At 41.6% G+C, this 18,181-nt stretch overlaps 2 protein-coding genes across 2 annotated transcripts in view; one reads left to right on the forward strand and one right to left on the reverse strand.

The window, feature by feature from the left end:
* RIPOR3 (RIPOR family member 3) overlaps positions 1-10,241 on the forward strand; it is a gene marked incomplete at both ends in the record, with an annotated part of 32,297 nt that extends 22,056 nt beyond the window's left edge. Inside the window, 10 exons of the mRNA XM_082007435.1 lie at positions 515-1,099; positions 2,248-2,387; positions 4,125-4,257; positions 5,015-5,123; positions 6,347-6,508; positions 6,679-6,837; positions 8,007-8,209; positions 8,469-8,552; positions 8,945-9,035; positions 10,141-10,241. Of these exons, the coding sequence (XP_081863561.1) occupies positions 515-1,099; positions 2,248-2,387; positions 4,125-4,257; positions 5,015-5,123; positions 6,347-6,508; positions 6,679-6,837; positions 8,007-8,209; positions 8,469-8,552; positions 8,945-9,035; positions 10,141-10,241 (1,767 nt within the window). The remainder of the gene's footprint in view (positions 1-514; positions 1,100-2,247; positions 2,388-4,124; positions 4,258-5,014; positions 5,124-6,346; positions 6,509-6,678; positions 6,838-8,006; positions 8,210-8,468; positions 8,553-8,944; positions 9,036-10,140) is intronic.
* A 4,002-nt stretch (positions 10,242-14,243) lies between these two features.
* Positions 14,244-18,181, reverse strand: part of PTPN1 (protein tyrosine phosphatase non-receptor type 1) — a 44,211-nt gene continuing 40,273 nt past the window's right edge. The window contains exon 9 of the mRNA XM_082007047.1: positions 14,244-15,814. Coding sequence (XP_081863173.1) covers positions 15,607-15,814 — 208 coding nt within the window. The 3' untranslated portion in view covers positions 14,244-15,606. The remainder of the gene's footprint in view (positions 15,815-18,181) is intronic.

The following is an 18,181-nucleotide window of genomic DNA, read 5'->3' on the forward strand; positions in this document are numbered from 1 at the left end:
GCCATACATCTCAAGTACTGATAACATCATATATATGTGCCCCAGCAACAAGTCTGAGTCAGGTTTGGAGTTGCCTCGCCAAGGCAGCAGAATATGCTTTCTTCAGAAAGGTTTATTATTTATAGAGGGTATGTTGGACTCTTGAAAATGAACATTTCCTCTAACCAGTACATTCACATCCTGTCCTGAGCTGATGTGACAGGAAAGGTGCTTGGCAAGATTCTTTTTCCAGAAATAATTTTTTAGCTATCTCGGTAACTTTTGCCTGAAAGATCTAAAAGCGCAGTCACTACTGCTCCACTTAGCTCATCCAGGAGGCCCTTAGTCCTTTGTTTCAATAGTTTCTTTTGTCTCGTCTATGCTGGCCTAGCTCCCTTGTGCAGAGGAGCCCTGTGGTTATCATCAGTTTGGGTGCGTACGTTTATAAGAACAGGAAACCACAGTTCTCCACCTTACGCAGCATCTTATGCTTTTCAATTGTATATGTGCTCACTTATGAATCTGTTTACTGCAGTCTCTTTTACAGCAAAGGCAGAACCAAGGGGATGTAGGTGATGAAGCTCAGCCTCCCAGCATATTGAGCTACTTGGCTGCCTGTGATTTTGATGTACATGGGACGAGCAAGCCTCACAACCCTGCAGAGACAAGCGAGGCAGACTCATTCAGTTCTGAGGATCAGAAAGGGACGGAATCCAGAAATACAACTCCAGCTCCAGACCACAGGACATTGCCATTGGTGATTATTCAAGAGACTTGTGCAGAAGAGAGACAGCATCCTCTTCCAAATCATACAACTCTAGATATCCTGAAGAAGACTCCATGTGTGGATGGATTTCCAAATAACCCATCTAGTTTTCTGAATCGTCACAAAGGTGGTAGAGATTCTTTCAACCAGACCAGAAGTCGCCGTCTGACAGAGCAAGAAGACTTTAGCCAGAAAAGCTTGAACGCTGCAAATGACCTAAAACTAGATGGATGTACAAAGTCAATTGATAAGACTCTCGAAGAAGTGTTAAATTTGCTGAAATTACATGAAGTGAGGCAAGCCCAACTGGAGAAACTGGAATACCAGGTTTCATCTCTGAGGGATAAATTAAAGGTAAGGTGGTGTTTTACTCTTGGTAGAGGTGTAGCTTCCACTGTTACTCCTAAAACTGTTAGAAGTTCCATAACGGCGGGGTGGATTTGACTTAGTGATGGATCGATGGCATGTTCCCAAAGAGTAAGTTTGGCCACCAGAGGTCAGACACTGCTCAGAAAAGGCAGCCTTGAGCGCTAACCACACAGGAGTACCGTGTTGCACAGCACCTCTCAGGGATGGCCTCCAAGTGCTGTGTGCAGATCAATAATCTGGAAAAAGAAATTAAGGAACTGGACGCAAAGTGGAAACTAGTCTGGGCTAAGCAGAATCTGCACTGTATGTCAGAGCCTCTGCATTTTGGTTTGCTTCTAATGTTTTCTTGCTGTTTTTCAGATTTAGTATATCTTGAGATGACTATATCAGTTCATCAAACCTAATGTTTCTCCAGGATCACTTAGCTTTTGCAGGCAGTTCAGTCTGTCTGACAAGTCATATGATGCTGAAAACATTTCTTTCTTTAGAGGAAAGGTCCTGGAGAAGAGCTTTCTGCAAGCAGTGGGTTATATTGCAAATTTGGTAGCATTGTAGTATGTGGGGAAAGTGTGCAGACTTGGGAGATAAGATACTGTAAGACTTCATCTAAGGTCTGGAATAATAAATGATGTTAACAAAACTGCACTGACTTCCTATTCCAGTGCAACCACTTTAAAAAGAGAAATTAAAAAAACCAAACCAAGTGCTCTCAAAGCAGCCTTTCCAAATTTCCAGGTTAGTGGCCCCATGAAATCCCCTACTGATATCGAAATTCTTGGATATTATGCTAGAATGCAACAGACTCCTAAGATTGCTACCTCTAGATCTGAGACAGGGAATAAATAAAAATTGCACTAATGGCAGAAGATGCACAGAAAATTAGCTCTCATACCAGCCTTAGCAGGCACGGAAATCAAGACAGGAATACAGACATTAAAATGTGGGAGCATATTTTGAATTTAATTAGCAACATCGTTTTGGGACCAAGAGCTAACCTTTCTGATGCATTAAGAATGAAATCAGAAAAGCAAATTCATTTGTTATTAAGAGTGATTTGAAAAACAGCAAAGTAGTCATACGAAACAGCTTGATAACTACAAATAACAATATTTTTCCTTCCATTCCATCAACAGCTAAAGACAGTTCATCACAAACATTCATCTATGGAAAGTTTAATGGTGGAGACAGTGCTGGAAAGTTTTGACTTTTTAAACGCTGATTGTAGTGCTGATGAGCTATCGTTATTTGGAAGCATAAGAACAGCCAGTATCAGGTATGTATCTGCAGCACTTCATTAATAGGAGACAAGGGAAAGGGGTGAGGAGAGCTGATCCCAGGAACACTTACCAAGACACTATACTTGGCAGAGTAACAATTGTGCAGAGCTGCTATTGGTGTGAACATCCAGGGTAGAAATAAGTTTTTTTGAATACTCTGAGACTGATAATTCAGAATGCCTACCAGATTGAAATGTCAGGAAACTTAAACTGAACTTACGGAAAACATTGCAAAATGATATCTGTAGGATACGATGGAAAGCCTAAGATGCAGGACTGCTAGAAACAGACTGCAGGAAACAGGCTTATCAGGGGACGCTGCACAAGTATGCACTAGTGAGGGAGGGCGCTACGAGTAACTTAGAGCTCCTCTACCTGTTCTTTCTTTTGAATTCAGTTTTGCGTTTTCCAAGTTGGGTAGCACTGAAGCTTGCATTCCAGAGCTGACCCTGATCCTGTGAGACTTAACACACTCCCACTGTCATCGAGTTGGGAGAACACGAAGGGATTTGTCTGTTATGTGTGCTGCTTTTGCAGTTCACCCTCCTCAAATGAGCCAGCAACTTAATTCACATTATCTGGAAGCATCTTTTCACAGAATCATTAAGGTTGGAAAAGACCTCTAAGATCATCAAGTCCAACCATCAACCCAACACCACCAAGCCCACTAAACCGTGTCCCTAAGTGCCACATCTACACGTTTTTTGAACACTTCCAGTGATGGTGACTCCACCACTCCCTGGGCAGCCTGTTCCAATGTTTGACCACTCTTACAGTAAAGAAATTTTTCCTAATCTCCAATCTAAACCTCCCCTGGCGTAACTTGAGGCTATTTCCTCTCGTCCTATTGCTGGTTACTTGGGAGAAGAGACGAACACCCACCTCACCACAACCCCCTTTCAGATAGTTGTAGAGAGTGATAAGGTCTCCCCTCAGCCTCCTCTTCTCCAGACTAAACAACCCCAGTTCCCCTAGCCGCTCCTCATCAGACTTGTTCTCTAGACCCCTCACCAGCTCTGTTGCCCTTCTCTGGACATGCTCCAGCAACTCAATGTCCTTCTTGTAGTGAGGGACCTAAAACTGAACACAGGATTTGAGGTGCAGCCTCACCAGTACCAAGTACAGGGGCACAAACACTTCCCTACTCCTGCTGGCCACACTATTCCTGATACAGGCCAGGACGCTGTTGGCCTTCTTGGCCACCTGGGCACACTGCCGGCTCATGTTCAGCCGGCTGTCAACCAGCACCCCCAGGTCCTTTTCCGATGCAGGGTTGCATGGCATGGTTGTAACTGAAGTGCAGGACCCTGCACTTGGCCTTATTAAACCTAATACAGCTGACCTCAGCCCATCGATCCAGCCTGTCCAGATCCCTCTGCAGAGTTTTTCCTCAAGCAGATCAACACTCCCACCCAGCTTGGGGTCATCTGCAAACTTACTGAGGGAGCGCTCAATCCCCTTATCCAGATCATCCTTTCTTAGTACTGATTCCCCAAAACGGGATTTGGTGGGATCAACTGATCTGGTATTACTGTCCTGGAATGAGTTTTAGAAATAAAGTCTTCATGTTTTTAAGAACTGCTTTAAATGCAGTAAAAAATGATGACACCTGTTAAACGCTCCCTGGTTTGTACTTTTGCAGCTTGCTTGAAGGCTACTGCTGAGACTGCACATCTTCATATTTATTTCGTGATGAGGTCATGTTTTAACTCCATTCTTCCTCATCTCAACAGCACATACAACGACAACACGCTTCAGTCCCTGAGCTGTGACATGGGAACAGAAACAAGAGATGTAACTACTGGTGATGACAACTTAGACGCACTTTTGGTAACTCATCTGAAGCTGTGCAAAGGCCTTTTGCAGGTAAGGAGCAGCCTATGGACTTCCAGGGCACTGTCTGTAATTGGTGATTCTGATAATGGACAAAAGTGAATATGTAGCTGGTTCTTTTATAAAAGCAGAAAGATGCAGAATAGAAATTGAGTCCAAAAAGTGCAGTATATATGTGTGTATGCACAGAACATGTCATACAAAACTCTGCTGCTTTTTTTCAGCTTCTGGGTTTTGCTGAAGCTCTATGTAATACCTTTGTGCCCAAAGCAGGCTGCTAATGCTGTAGGATAGATTTGCGTTGAATTGTGTATCAACAACAGGTGATCAATTTTTTTAATGAACAAAAAACTGCTACTATTGGAAAGAAACTGCTAGTATGTAGGGCAAGAAAGAACTCTTATCTCCCCTTGAGACCTCATTCCTCAATTAATTTTGATGATAGTTCTCAGGCACATTACTGTCCTCAAAGTATCACCTCTGAAGATGGGCAGCAGAGGACAGTGTAACTGTTAGTATTGATCTGCTACACAGTTGTCAATGGACAGGGGCAGAGAGGAATGTCAAATGCTGGACAGCCTGTCCCAGCATAATGTGATTTATTCATCCTGTTCTGCTGAGCATCTTTGCACTGAGAAGTGACCTGTCCCTGCTGTGATGGGAAAAGAGGCCTTTTGAAAGCAGCTGGTGTATTCCCACGGATTTTAGAAGTTTGATTCTAAATCCTCATTCATCTTGAGCTCGATACTGCCTTTGTTTCAGCTACTAAGATAAGCATGTTGCATTTCAGAAACTGAGGTCACCAAATGTAGCCCAGGTTGTCCAGGAGAGCATTTTGGAAGCAGTATCAGAGCAGACGCGAGTCCTGGGTGAAGTCTTGGATACGTCTGTTGAAGAAAGTGAGTAACTGCATTATTCCAAGGCATACCAGAGAGGTACAGGTAACTGCTTAAGCCTCCCCAGACACATCAGGGTTTCATTCTAAATTCCTTACAAACATTCACATAATTCAAACAGCTCTTCTGTCTAGATTCTTAGAAAAAACAGGGCTCATGGTTTGTTTGGGTTTTTTCCTCTGCAAGGAAGGAAAAGATTTGAAGAAGTTTAGCTCAAAGAAATAGTAGCTGAACTGGTATGTCGTAGAAACAGTGATGTTATAGATGACCGAGTCTGCAGTTAAAGAACAGTAGAATAGCCTTAATAAAATCCTCTTTTACATCTATGCTTTTATGTAGTAAGCAAACAGCCCGACTTCTGTACATATTTGCAAGAAAAGTTTGGTGTGCAATTTTTCCCATCTCAGGCCTTCCCCCTACTAAATGCTTCCATGGACTTCTGCGTATGACCAAGTGATAAAGGCACAATGGGAGACTTTGAAGGCTTTTGTTCTCATCTTGGTAAATATAGTGGCAAGAATGCAAATTTTACTTGGAAGCATTTGCTGACAGATTTTATCCTGAAGGATGTAAGAACAAAGTGTTCTCTGGAGCAAGGCTCTGAAGGGCCTTTGGCACAACATGACGAGGGAAATGTAGGAGTCTTAAATGCCTAACACAAGTTCAACATCTCTATAGGTAAGAGTGAGAAATGATAGGGTTTAAATGATAGTGAGAAACCGCAGGGCATTGCTTCAAGTGCTCTTCTGAAGCATTTGATGAAAGAAAGCCTGCCTCAGCCTGTGCACTGAGGTTCAGAGTTCTCCACTTGCAAAGGTACACAAGACAGCATCTCTAAAACGCTGGGAAATGGCAGAGCTCTTGCTGGTAGAAGTGGAAACCGTTAAACTCGCAGAAAGTTCTTTGGAAACTTGACTCAGATGCTGGGATAAGATGAATAATGAGAGGCAGGAGAGCTGCTAGGCATCTCATTCAGGTCTCATAATGACAGTTTAAGAACTCAACCCAAGCTTGGCGAAATCAATGCTTGCAGATGTTAAAATACTGGCAACAAATCTCCAGGTTTGAACAAAACCGTCTATCTAATGCAAATACAAGTTATGCTGACACATCTCTAGACATGCCATCTGGTGCCTCATTTCTCATGTAAAATCCAAAATCTGCTAAAGCTCAAGAACTTTCTAAAATGTGATTTGATTTTTTTTTTTTTTTTTACCCCCCCCCAGTTATTCAGAAGACTAAAAAGAAGAAGCACTATTTGAAAATCTGGAGTGATCTTGCAGAGCCTGGCACCATCTTGTTTGCTTCAGTAGAAAGATTCTGTCATGCACTAAAATACACATTGACGCTCAACGTGAAGGAAAAGTACCCCGGTCAATTAGAAGCAGGTACCAGTCTGTTCCTCGAACACAAGGCCGCTCTGTTTTCATTTTATTGCACAGCTAAAAATTGTCCTTGTGCATTTTAGAAAGAAACTAAAAGTTGCACTTTGTTTTAAGCAGCTTCAATCTAACCAACCTTTCATTTTCTCATTTGTTGTTTTCTGTGTTACTTCCAGTATTGCAGAGGTTGCTAGAGCAGATCATCACCTGTGATGGGTTGCTCCCCTCTCTGTGCCTCCAGACAGAACCGGTTACTTTATTCCAGTTTTATAGCTACCTGGAGAAACACCACATTACCAGCCTGGAGAAACACTTGGGAAGACTTGCTAAAGAAGGTAACGGTGGTGCTTGGCTCCTTGGCTGGAGCTCACAAGCCCAGCAGCTGGCTGTTGCCTTCCAGGTTACTACTCAAGATACGCTGCTCTGAAGACCAGAAAAGAGTCTTGCCAATTTGTTGCCATCTTAATTCCCCTTATGACCATGCAATTTTAATTAGAACAGGAAAGATATGCTTGACTCCCATGTCTAACCGGGTAGAAACAAAACAGAGGTGTGAAGGATAGGTTTATCGTTAAGTGCCCTAAAAAGTGGGTTCTGTGATACCCTGAAGTTCAAGCAGAAACAAAGTGGGCAGCAATCTACAGCTGGATTCAAGGACTGAGTAAATGGGTGTAGCCTTGTGTGACTATTGCAGCTGTAATCAGACACAGATAATAGCAATAAAATTTCAGGTTACTAATGTGCTTTTTCTAGCACAAGGTAGCCAGCATCTTACTGAAGCCTAGTCCAACATGTGAAAGTACTTTAAAACTTAACTCTGTATTAGAAAATAATTATTTTAAAAATAGTCCTGATATTGGCTGCATCTTTAATCTTATTTTGGTACAGACAGCTCGTCTGATGGGGAACTACGAACTTGTGCATTGCTAGTCAATGAAAAAGATCTGGAATATTCTTCAAATTGAAACTGTCAATCCAGTGCCTGATTTCATTTTATTTTTTCTTTTTCTTTGATTTTTTTAAACATAGAGGGGTTTCTCTTTGACCAGTGCAGGAAGATCTTTCAGAGATGTTTAAAAGTATTTTGCTTGATCATGTTTTCTTTATTTTAGGACTACTCTGCTTGTCCTAATGTCCAAAGGTGCAGGGGTTCTTTTGCACTGTATGTCGTACGCAAGTATGCATCGTATCTCGTACGATACGTATGCATCCAGGTCGTAAAAGGACCAGAGCTTCGCTGCATCCTGTAAACTAACATTGTGAAATAATAATCCCTGCTCCTTTTGTCAGAGAGTCTCGGCATAGGAGGAAATGAAACAAGGACAGGGCAAGAAGACAGGATGGTCCAAGGGGCATTCGTCCCGATTTGCTTCCTGCCATACTTGGCTACTTATTAGCCTTGTGAATAACTACAGGTGGCTAAAAGAGATGGAACTAGAGAGGAGTTTGTCTTCTCTTGATAATGTCTTCATTTGTCAGTGAAGTTGAGTCCTTTCACTTGCAGTGATGCTAATTGAGGAGCTACAATGCCCTGGACGGCTGAAGACTCTTAAAAAATTGAAAGGAAAGCGACTGAACAAACTCCAACCTCTACCACAGACTTTACGGCTACTTGGGATTCTGCAGCTGGACGACAACCACCGTGTCAGCAAAGCAGCCACATCCTGCCTCTCCCGTGCCGCGGCGAACAGGAACTTTAGGGAAAAGGTAAAGACTGCAGTTCTGACCTGCTTTTCTAAACAGGTGCTGAAACACATGGTGCTTGTTTTATCCAAGAGTAGCACTGTTGCCCCTGGTGTACTTCATTATCCTGTTAACTAGAACCTGAACTACATCAGTGCTCAAGTGATTGGTCTATATCCTTTATTCAGTTTAAGAAAGGTGAAATGGTGCCAATGTCAGTCTGAATTTGAGTGCTTGATTACACTTACTTCTATTTTTTCCCCTTTTTTTTTTTTTTATTTAGGCTCTCTTTTTTTACACTGATGTTTTAGCTGACAGTGATGCAAGACTTCAACAAGCTGCATGTTTGGCCCTTAAAAACCTCAGAGTAAGTATTTACAGCTGTACTTTTGCTGTGCATGTCTCGCCAAAATTGCTAGATGCAAAAGTGTACCTAGCTTTTTTTTTTTTAAAGCTGATAGTGTTAATTTTTACAGCTTCCTTCTGTCTGGAATTAATGAATTCTTTGGCTGCCGAAGTTCCAGGCTATTAATGCTATTATTCAGAAGGCAGCAGGCAGAGGGAGCTGCAGGCATCTGGGAGTGTCTCAGTTGGATCTGACAGGCACAGGGCAAGGGCAGAAAGGACATTTTCTAACTTCTGCGATATTATTGCTGCTGAAGGACAACAGCCACTGTCTGACTGGGGGGCATGTAGAAAAATGAGCAAGTCATCTATATATGGAGTCAGTTGTAAAGCTTTTTTTCTGTTACAAAACAGGCTGTTGAGAGTATTGAGCAGGTTGCCCACCTGTGCCAATCTGGAACAGAGGAAGTTAGGAATGCAGCCAGGGACACAACGCTATCCTTTGGTAAGACTTTTGTACAACTTAAAAACATAGATTCTGAAAAAGTAATGTGAAATAGTGCAGAACCAGAACAGGCCTGATGTTCAGCCTGAAGATATCTAGGACAATGGAGCGGTTTCATGAATGGCTATTGCAGACCTTTAAGATAAACTTTGTACCACATTTAATAACAAAAGGCTCCAATTAAAGTTTGTAGAACCAGACCAAGGAGATTTCTGTAGGATAAAGTGCTTTAAGAACCATTAAACTGTTTAAAAAGGTGGCAGACAGGTACCGACAGTGCTGCTGGAGTACTTCTTAATAGTAGTAACTGGCATGAGCAATTTCTTCCTGCTAGATTTTACAAAAAGGACATTTGAACCTGCCAGCTCACAATAAAGCCTCTTCTAGCTCTGAGATTCACTAAACTGATTTCAAGCTCTTCTTTCTCTCAGAACAACAAGAGATTCTTTGTGTCTGGTAATCTTTTCTAGCCACCTACAAACTGACATGTTACTTCTAATTTTGATGTTCCTGTTCTTCAAATGGCTCCACTCTGAATACTGGAGGGGCAAAGAGTACAAACAGAATGGTTTTATGCTGGTTCACTACCTGCCGCTCTCCACCTGAGTTCAGCAGATCTACAGGGGAGTTGAGCTGCTAATGAAATGTCAGTGTTTCCAATTTGCTACTGTCTAGTAGTCATACTTCCACTGAGGGCAAAGGAGACTTGCCTAGGCAAGTACTGTACTTAAAGCACAGGTGCTCGAGAGGAGCTCCAGAATATCTAGGAGACAGCCACTTCCTTGTCCTAAAACCACTTAGATTCATGCTTAGTTCTGGGGCTCTCCAGCCTTGCTTCACAGAAACACTCAGATTCCTATGTTTGACAACACAAGTTCTCCAACTGTGATGCTCCAAATTGTAACTCGTGTGGAAATGTTTACAGAAGGCCTGATTTTTAAAAACTGCTAGAAGTCACTATGGGAGCACCGTTCCCTTACAAGAGAGTTCTTGTTAGTGCTGAACAAGGTCACAACAGGAGTATTTCTAGAGTATCACTTTTCTCAGGGTGTTTCTACCTGCTTTCTCTTCCTCAGCATGGGATGTATTTTTTCTTTTTCCATAGGTGAAAAGGGACGACAAGCCTTTGAGAAAATGGACAGGATTTGCTGTGAATTAAGAGAAACTGTACAACAAGAGGCTGAAATTGAGATCACAGTATTTTAGTAGTGGAATATGAGGAGCTGAATCATGTTGTCCTCACAGCCACATATGGGTACCTGAGGATTTTTGTTTTGTTGTTTATCAGTGTCTGGTTTACTTGTGCCCTGCTATACATATGCTGCATGCTGACAGAGTACATACAGGCTTACTTCCCAAGGCGGGAGAGGTTGCAGTCTACACCATGCAGGTGGGAATACATTTTCTCACTGTCCCGGCACATGAGGAAATACCAAGGGCTGGACAAGTGAAAACTAGGATCTCTCAGGCTGTCACTTGAGTTCAATTCCCCATCTCACTGGAATTATCTGCCTTTGCTCAAACTGTAAATCAAATATGATCTATTTTCCCACAAGGTATTTTATTAATTTGGCATTTCTCAAAGAGGATTTGAGAAATGATCACTCTCCAACAGCCCATCTAGAAACTAGCAGACAACAGATCACTTACATCAACTGCTGCATACATTAGAAAAATCTATCAATCAGCAGTGCTTGGTGGTTACCTTTTCTTGTATGATTTAGTTGCAGAAGGAAAGCCTGTTACTTCAAAAGCCAATTTCTTCGTAATCATTGCAACTTAGGACAGGTTCAAGCAAGGACTGACAAGGATATACACTGAGTGTGTATCCTCAGCAGTTTACTACAGGAAAGTATGTATTGTATTTGCCATGTGCACATCTGACTGACATATGGACAGCTCTGTGTAAGTTGTTGTTAGGGTTTTTTTTTAAATTTATTCATTTAGTCATAGATCAAGACTTCTCATAATCATACACCCATTGTATGGGCTCTTTACTCAACACTTAGTGGAGGGTAGCCACAAAGAGAAGCCTGGCTGCAGGTAAAATACTTGAAAGTTTTTGGCTCGTATGTATATATTTTTTTATATATATTACTTTTCTATTCAGTATTTATTGTTGGATTTCATACTGTTTTCTAAAATTCTAATAAAACATTTGAGACAAGTTCCTGTAAGTAAGTGCTTCATATTGATGTCCTTGTAGCACTGTGGACAGGTATAAGGTGATAATTAAGTATCTTAATACCCTGTGGGGGTTTAAGACACATCTTAGCTTGAGGTCAGAGTGTCATGCCCACTTCTGAATTCCACCTGTGAAAAGTTCAGGCTTGTACCGTTGAGACAGGCTGAGCGCCTGTTCTCCTACTGGTATTTAGTTTGGAAATGCACAGCTTGCTCATGCAGTTGAAGTCTTTACTGATGAGCTCTGAAGAACAGGCCCATGGTGTTTGGGAGTCATGCTAATTCTACAGCAAAGTAAAACTTAATGGGCTGCAAAGCAGGGGAAAGTTGTTGTTCTACACTTTGGTAAATTCTCTGCTTCCCCAGGCCCCTCTTCACTAGAAGGGGGAAAGGGAAACAGATGGTGGCTCATAAGAGAGAGGGGCAGCCCAGTTTTGCCTGAGTCTGAGCTAGGCTTTAAAGCCTAACAGTAAGGTGCTGACAGTTTCTGAGGGGCAGTGCATGAAAACTCACCACAGCTGTTTTCATATCACTTTATGACTGAAAATTGTCTTTTCAAGCACCTCTCCTCCCTTTGTAGCTTTCCTTAAAAATAGAAACAAAAAGGTAAATACTTTAATCCAAACAACACAGAAACTTGACGGTTGCAGCTCTTGTAACACAAACAGGTACACCACTGTGTCCCTGCCCACTGGAGGGTTATTACATTTTTTTATATATTCCACTGATTCCTGATCCAACATAGTTAAACTTTAACTGTTTAAAGTGGAAGACTAGAGGAGGGAGATGTATGTGTCGGAGAGACACAGGATACTCATTTTGCTTACTTACTCTTTTTTTACTGGAGCTCTGACCTACAAGTAAGTTCTTAGAGTAACACTTAAACCACTTTCCTGTACAAAAAAACCCCCACCAAGTATCACGCTAGTCCAGATTTGCAAGTGGTTCAAAAGAGAAGCCAGTGGCTCTAGCCCTGAGAAGACAGGAAGCAAGGAGGCTCTCATGTACGTTCTTTAAAAAAAATTTTATTGTTACAACTAAAAATGAGAACTGAAAACTTGTATGGGAAATTGAAAAACTGTACAATTTTACTATAACCTGTGAGGTCTTTGCAGCGGCTTACACAAAAGACAATATACCTGAAAATGTATTATACCAAAACATTTAGCTTTTTTGTTTTTTTATTTTTTTAAAAAAGTTTATTCTATGGCAATCTGTAAAAAAGAAAGACCTGATGAGTAAATATTTGCTTAAGGCATATAGCAGAGCAGCTCACTAACTTTCTAACAAGTTTAACATGGATATTTGTCCATTTTCCAAGAATAGGTTAACCAATACACCCACTTTGAAACGCTACTGTATATACACACCCAAACTACTACATACATATACAGGACATCAAAACAAAAATGTTTACAGTTCAGTATTATAAGCCTTATACACACCTCACAGGGCTTGTGGGATATTCCAGCATCTGTCCCGGGACAGTGTAAGTTCTGAATTCAGAACAGATGACAGAAATGGCAGAAAGGGGGATGTTCAAAACTTTACCATCTGCAGAAACTTTCTCGTTAGAATAATTTGCAAGTGAATTATTCTGGATTCAAAGGAAGGATGCTTTGCTTTCCTGTCAAGCCTAAAATTTAAAATATTCCCTCTCAGGATCAGCATAGAGGTGTTTCTTGTTTATTTGTTTCCAAATGGGCCACCACTTCAGGAGCCTGTATTTCTGCAGATCAAAGTGTGCTACAGAAAGAGCTTGCAAGAGGCTTTCCTCTCCCCGCTCCAGCGCGGCTCTGAAGGCAGCACAGCAAGTCATACCCTGGAATCACCGAGCTATTGCTTGCCTCAAGTGGCCAGAGGTGAGGTGTGAATATGGCTTACTAAACACTCTGGAATGTCTGTACTATACTTACTCAGCTGAAATGAACCATGCTAAACAACCGGATTACACTGAGTACGCAGAAATTCAATAGGAAATCAATGCCAAGTATTAGGCAAGTTACATGTTATCTGATAAACACCAAATCAGTCGATTGCTGAATGAAGATACTTTCAGCAACACCCTTTGAACCACAGCCACTTAATGATCAGTTCATGCAAATATAATTTGGGCACATCAGTAAGCAGAAATATAAGTTCTTTCACCTTTCAAGCACATGGTATTTCATCAGGACACTTGAAGACTTTACATGCATTTTAATACAAATGGGGTACAAATGTTGCCTTAGAACGATATTCTACCTGATGATGGAGAGAATAGTGGGGATGAAGCAATCACATACTGTATCTTAAATACACAGATGAGCCATTATATATTACCATTTTTCTATACTCATTTTTCATGTTTCCAATAATATAACTAAATATTGACTGATTACAACATTCCTCCTTTCAAGTACTGGTCTGACCAACAGTCTCACAGGTAAAGTATTGATTCCCAGTACTACCTGAGGATTTATTATTGTACTTGAGAAGCCCTTGATGCAACCTTAACAAAACACAAACCAGAAATAACTCCCACCCCTCCCGCCCCTGTTCACCAACTTACTCACTGAAGGAAGAGCGCTACACCTACAGACAGCTTTGCAAAAATAAATATGGAGTGGAGAGAAACTTACATGAGATACTCCATAGCGAAGTTTGCACTGAGAATGGTGGTTAAGTGCTATAAATCTAGAAAGCCTTTAAAAATGAGAAGAACCGATTAGTAACACTGCTGCAAGTCAGCTGTCATGGTTTAGTTTCAATCACTACAACTGTCAGTAGTGAGTCTACTCCTATCCTCTGCCCCATGACACCAGCAAAGAAATCTTTGCTATTATTGTTTATTACTAGTTTGGTACTAACAAGAGGAGCGGCATTGCCTAAGACTGTTTAGTGCGCTGCCGCATTCCAGTCACAGTTCTACCAATGCACCCAAATCCTTATTTACAAGCACTTTATGTTACTCAAGTCCTGGGCCTGCAGAACAGGCCCTCTGACTGAGCAAAACAGCATAGACACAGCGTGGCATAGGACAAACCCTCCCATCTCCCTTAGCTTACCTCAGGATGGCAACCACCCTGTCTGCAGAGGTGTGAGACTTACCCTCTTACACCGCTATGTCCAATAATTACTGAAGAGCATTATCTTCAAGCCAAACTAAAGCCAGTATTTTAAATCCTTGCTTTAAAAAAAGCAGAACACACAAATGCTTGCATCATAAGCCAACTGATACGTTCGCAGACCAGCATGTCTTCTGCTGAACTTTTTATGTCTGAAGGAAGCTGCCACAGCACTAATTGCTCTGGATTTACTGAAATGCTTTCCTGTCCACTGCCTGCAATGCCTCCAAGCGCGTTACCTCTCCAGCCCTTGCAGGAAGCATGCTCTTCCTCATGGAGCAGATGTGGAGTGAAACTGCATTTTACATTCCAAATGATGAGGTTTAAGAACTGGTCCTTCTGAATGCCAGCTGCACAGCTGCAAAATGCTGGTGGACATGTTTTGGTTGAATTTCCCTTCTTGTTCTTCTCCCTTCCTCCACCTCTCCTAACCCAGAATATAAAAGTAAAAACAGCTTTACAAAGGATGGTGCAATGTAAATAGGCATATGTGCAAGTAGAGTGCAACAAAGTCAATGAAGAGATACACTTATTAAAAAAAAAAAAAAAAGAAAAAGAGCTTGACAACTTGGGATACCCTGAGCAAATGCAGAAGCCTGTTTCTATAAACACATGTAAAACAATAAGCTCTTTAAGAACAGTTATGCCAAGATTAAATATATCAATACCACAGGCACTGCCCACAACTCAGTCTTTAATGATGAAGCAAGTTAAAAAAAAAAACAAACAAAATACCAACCACAAACACCCCTCCCCCCAATGCCCTCCCCTTCCAGAAAGTTTACATTCTTCATGTATGTGGGTTTCTTTTTGTTTTTTTTGGGGAACTCATCAATATAAGTCATGTATTTGGTTACAACACTTGGAGAGTACAAGCAAGTTTCACTTGTGCCTAGTTTTTCTGAAACACAAAAGAAAAAGAACTGGCTTTTTAAAAAAGGCTAAAAACAACAATGTGTTGTAATTCTATTATTTAGTTAAAAAAAAAAAAAAAAGAAAAAAATCCAAAACAGACTATTTGGCATTTTCTCTGCTTACTCCTGAATATTTTAAGGCCCTGAGATTAGAATATTATGTTCTTGGGACCACAGGGCTAGATAAAACCCTAGTGCATCAATTCTCTCTTTAAGCCCTAACCAAAGTTCCGGCCTTTCAACCTAAGATCTACCTCCACCGAGACAAGGCTCACGTGCCTCAATGAGCTTTCTTTCGGAGAAGCTTATTACAAACCGATCAAATCGTTGGCTTTTTCTGCAGGGTCGATCTTGCTGGCATGTCCATCAATGAAAACACACCCTGTAACAGAGATAAGCTCCTGCCGTGAGGAAAGTGAACATGCATATATTCACTAGAAATGGCTTCCAAGTTGTCATCATGTTCTCATCATCCTCTTCCGAGTTTTCTGACTTCATCGACTCTTCTTTGTGGGGTGAGAGACGCAGATTTTCACCAACAGTTCTCCTCCGAATTTCAGTGTCTTGACTAGTGCTTAAGGACAAAAAAATAAATACTCAGTACTGGATTCCCCATTTAGGAGAGAAGCCATGCAGACTCTCCAAGAGCACAGTCTCATCCACTGAACACCGCAGACAACGCTGGAAATCTCCCGCTATCAGGAGCTGCGGCGGATGACAAACCAAAGCCTATCACTAATTAGTACAGTTCTGGCTATTAAATTACAGGTTTAGAACAGTGCTTGTCAAAAGCCATGCTTGGGAGTATTTTGTGCCCTTTAAAGAATAAGCTGACTTAGTTTTAAACACCACCTACTTCCATTGCTCATCACGAATCTGCTACCTGCACTGAGACAGGTAGTGAACTAGCACAAATCAAACTCACATCCAGGTCAGGAGAACACTGAGGTTCTAAAAATCAAGCACCTGCCCAAAAACTCAGAGGATAATAGGAGGAGTGGCTAAATGCATCGCGATAGCTTTTAATGATGGAAATGATGATTCTTCTCCTTTAATACTCTTTTAACATGGTTTTGTTCCTAGATACTAGACCTCCATCCTGTTGGCAGTATATTGACACCCAAAGAGGCTTCTTAACTGAGCAGTAACTTTTGTGTCTACTGCACAACTTCTTCCCACTGACTTTAGAAAGCAGAGCATCACTATGCTGTGAGAACCAGCAGGGTAGTAACCAGCAGGGAGATGCTTTGCAAGGGGATGTCCTAGACATCTGCTGACAGCTTAAGTACAGAAGAACTCAGGAATCTTCCATTCCAGACACTAGAATATCTAGGCAGGAAAATAAACATGCTTAAGACTTCTGCTTCTCCCCTCACCTCTGCCAGCACAACGTCCATTTCCCACCCCTCCATCTCCTCCAGCCTCACACTGTCCCACATCCTTTCACATCAGACTGCTCCTCGGCCCTCCATTCCTCCCCCCTCCTGCCTAGCAAGTGGCACTTTTCCCCTTTCTAGACTCACTGTCACACATATGAGGACAAGCGCGATGATCGCCAAGGAGGCCTGATGCTGCCTCATCCTGACCTTTCCTAGTATGCCTGAAACATCACATAAGGTAGGATTTAACTTTAGCAAGGTAAAAGGTAGATGTCAAGTCCAAGCCAGCCTCTACTATCAGTGAAGACTGGCAGTTCCAGAGGATGACTCAAATCCAACCTCAGACAAGGGCCTATAATAAATGTAATCAATCTGAGCCTCTGAGCTCTTTAGAGCTGGACATGTCTTCTGCTCATTTACACTGAACCGTGTAAAGCATTTCCAGGAAATCGTTTCTTCACTGAGAAGTTCAGATTTGTAGAGCTAATGAGAAGACAACGAGACACCAGCTTTAAATCTTCATTAGGTGTGGAAAGCATTAGCTGGCATCACCACATCCCAGGCAAATATTCTGGTATCAGAACTATATTGTCACTGAGGGAAGAAAGAGGGAGGTGCTATCACTGCAACGTTTCCTTCCTTTGTAGCTAAGCCTCCATTTGTGTCCATTCCTATTTCCAAGATTTTCTTTCTTTTTAGAAAAGATGTTTGAGTATCTCACTTCCAGAATCTCCCCTGATTAATTGAGATAAATCCTGACCAAAACATTGTTTTACATCCAGCAGGGAAACACTTCCATTTTATCTCCTTGTCCCCGGCAGAATTGAGGGAGACAACAGATTCAGCTCATGGTCTCAGCTGCTTTGCTATGTGAAATTAGAGGAGCTTCATTTTGAAGAAAGACTATTGGAAACACATCTCACTAATCTCCAGTTCCCAGTCACACACTCCCCCACTGGTTCAGATAAATAAAATGCATCAGGCCTGCCAGCTGCATCTGTTGAAAAGGCTCTAGTTCTGTGGACAATACTAAAACTTGGTATTTCATTCCAGTATTCCTATAGGAAGCTGAAGATGTCTTGTTAGGAGACCATCTAGTGGGGGAACATTAAACTTTCTCTTGATTATGTCTGGTGGCTGTAGGGGGGTTTTATGTGTGTGGGGTTTTTTGTTTTGGTTTTTTTTGTTTGTTTTTAATTTTGAATTTTTTTCTTCTGTGTGGCATTCATTTGGTTGTTCTGGATAAAACTAGTTAACACACAGGATGCCAGAAACACCAAGGCTTGCGGATTTCAACCAGTTCCATGCCGCTGGGATAAATCAGGGGTGACATCTAGCGGTTAAGCAGGCAGGAACCTTGGCCTCTCCGCTGTCCTACCGCTTGCATACACTGCACATTTATTAGCCCTCACAGTTTAGGTTACAATGACAGGCAGAAGAGTCCTCTGTTCATAAGCCTTTCATTAAAAGTAGCTTTGCTTGCAATTAATTTCACATTTCTAAGTGTGGCTAAAGCTAGTCAGCCTAGTTTTCAGCTAGATGACTAATACTGCCTCTAAGTA

Source organism: Phaethon aethereus (assembly GCF_964289735.1).
Source record: "Phaethon aethereus genome assembly, chromosome: 16".
NCBI classification, from domain to species: Eukaryota; Metazoa; Chordata; class Aves; order Phaethontiformes; family Phaethontidae; genus Phaethon; species Phaethon aethereus.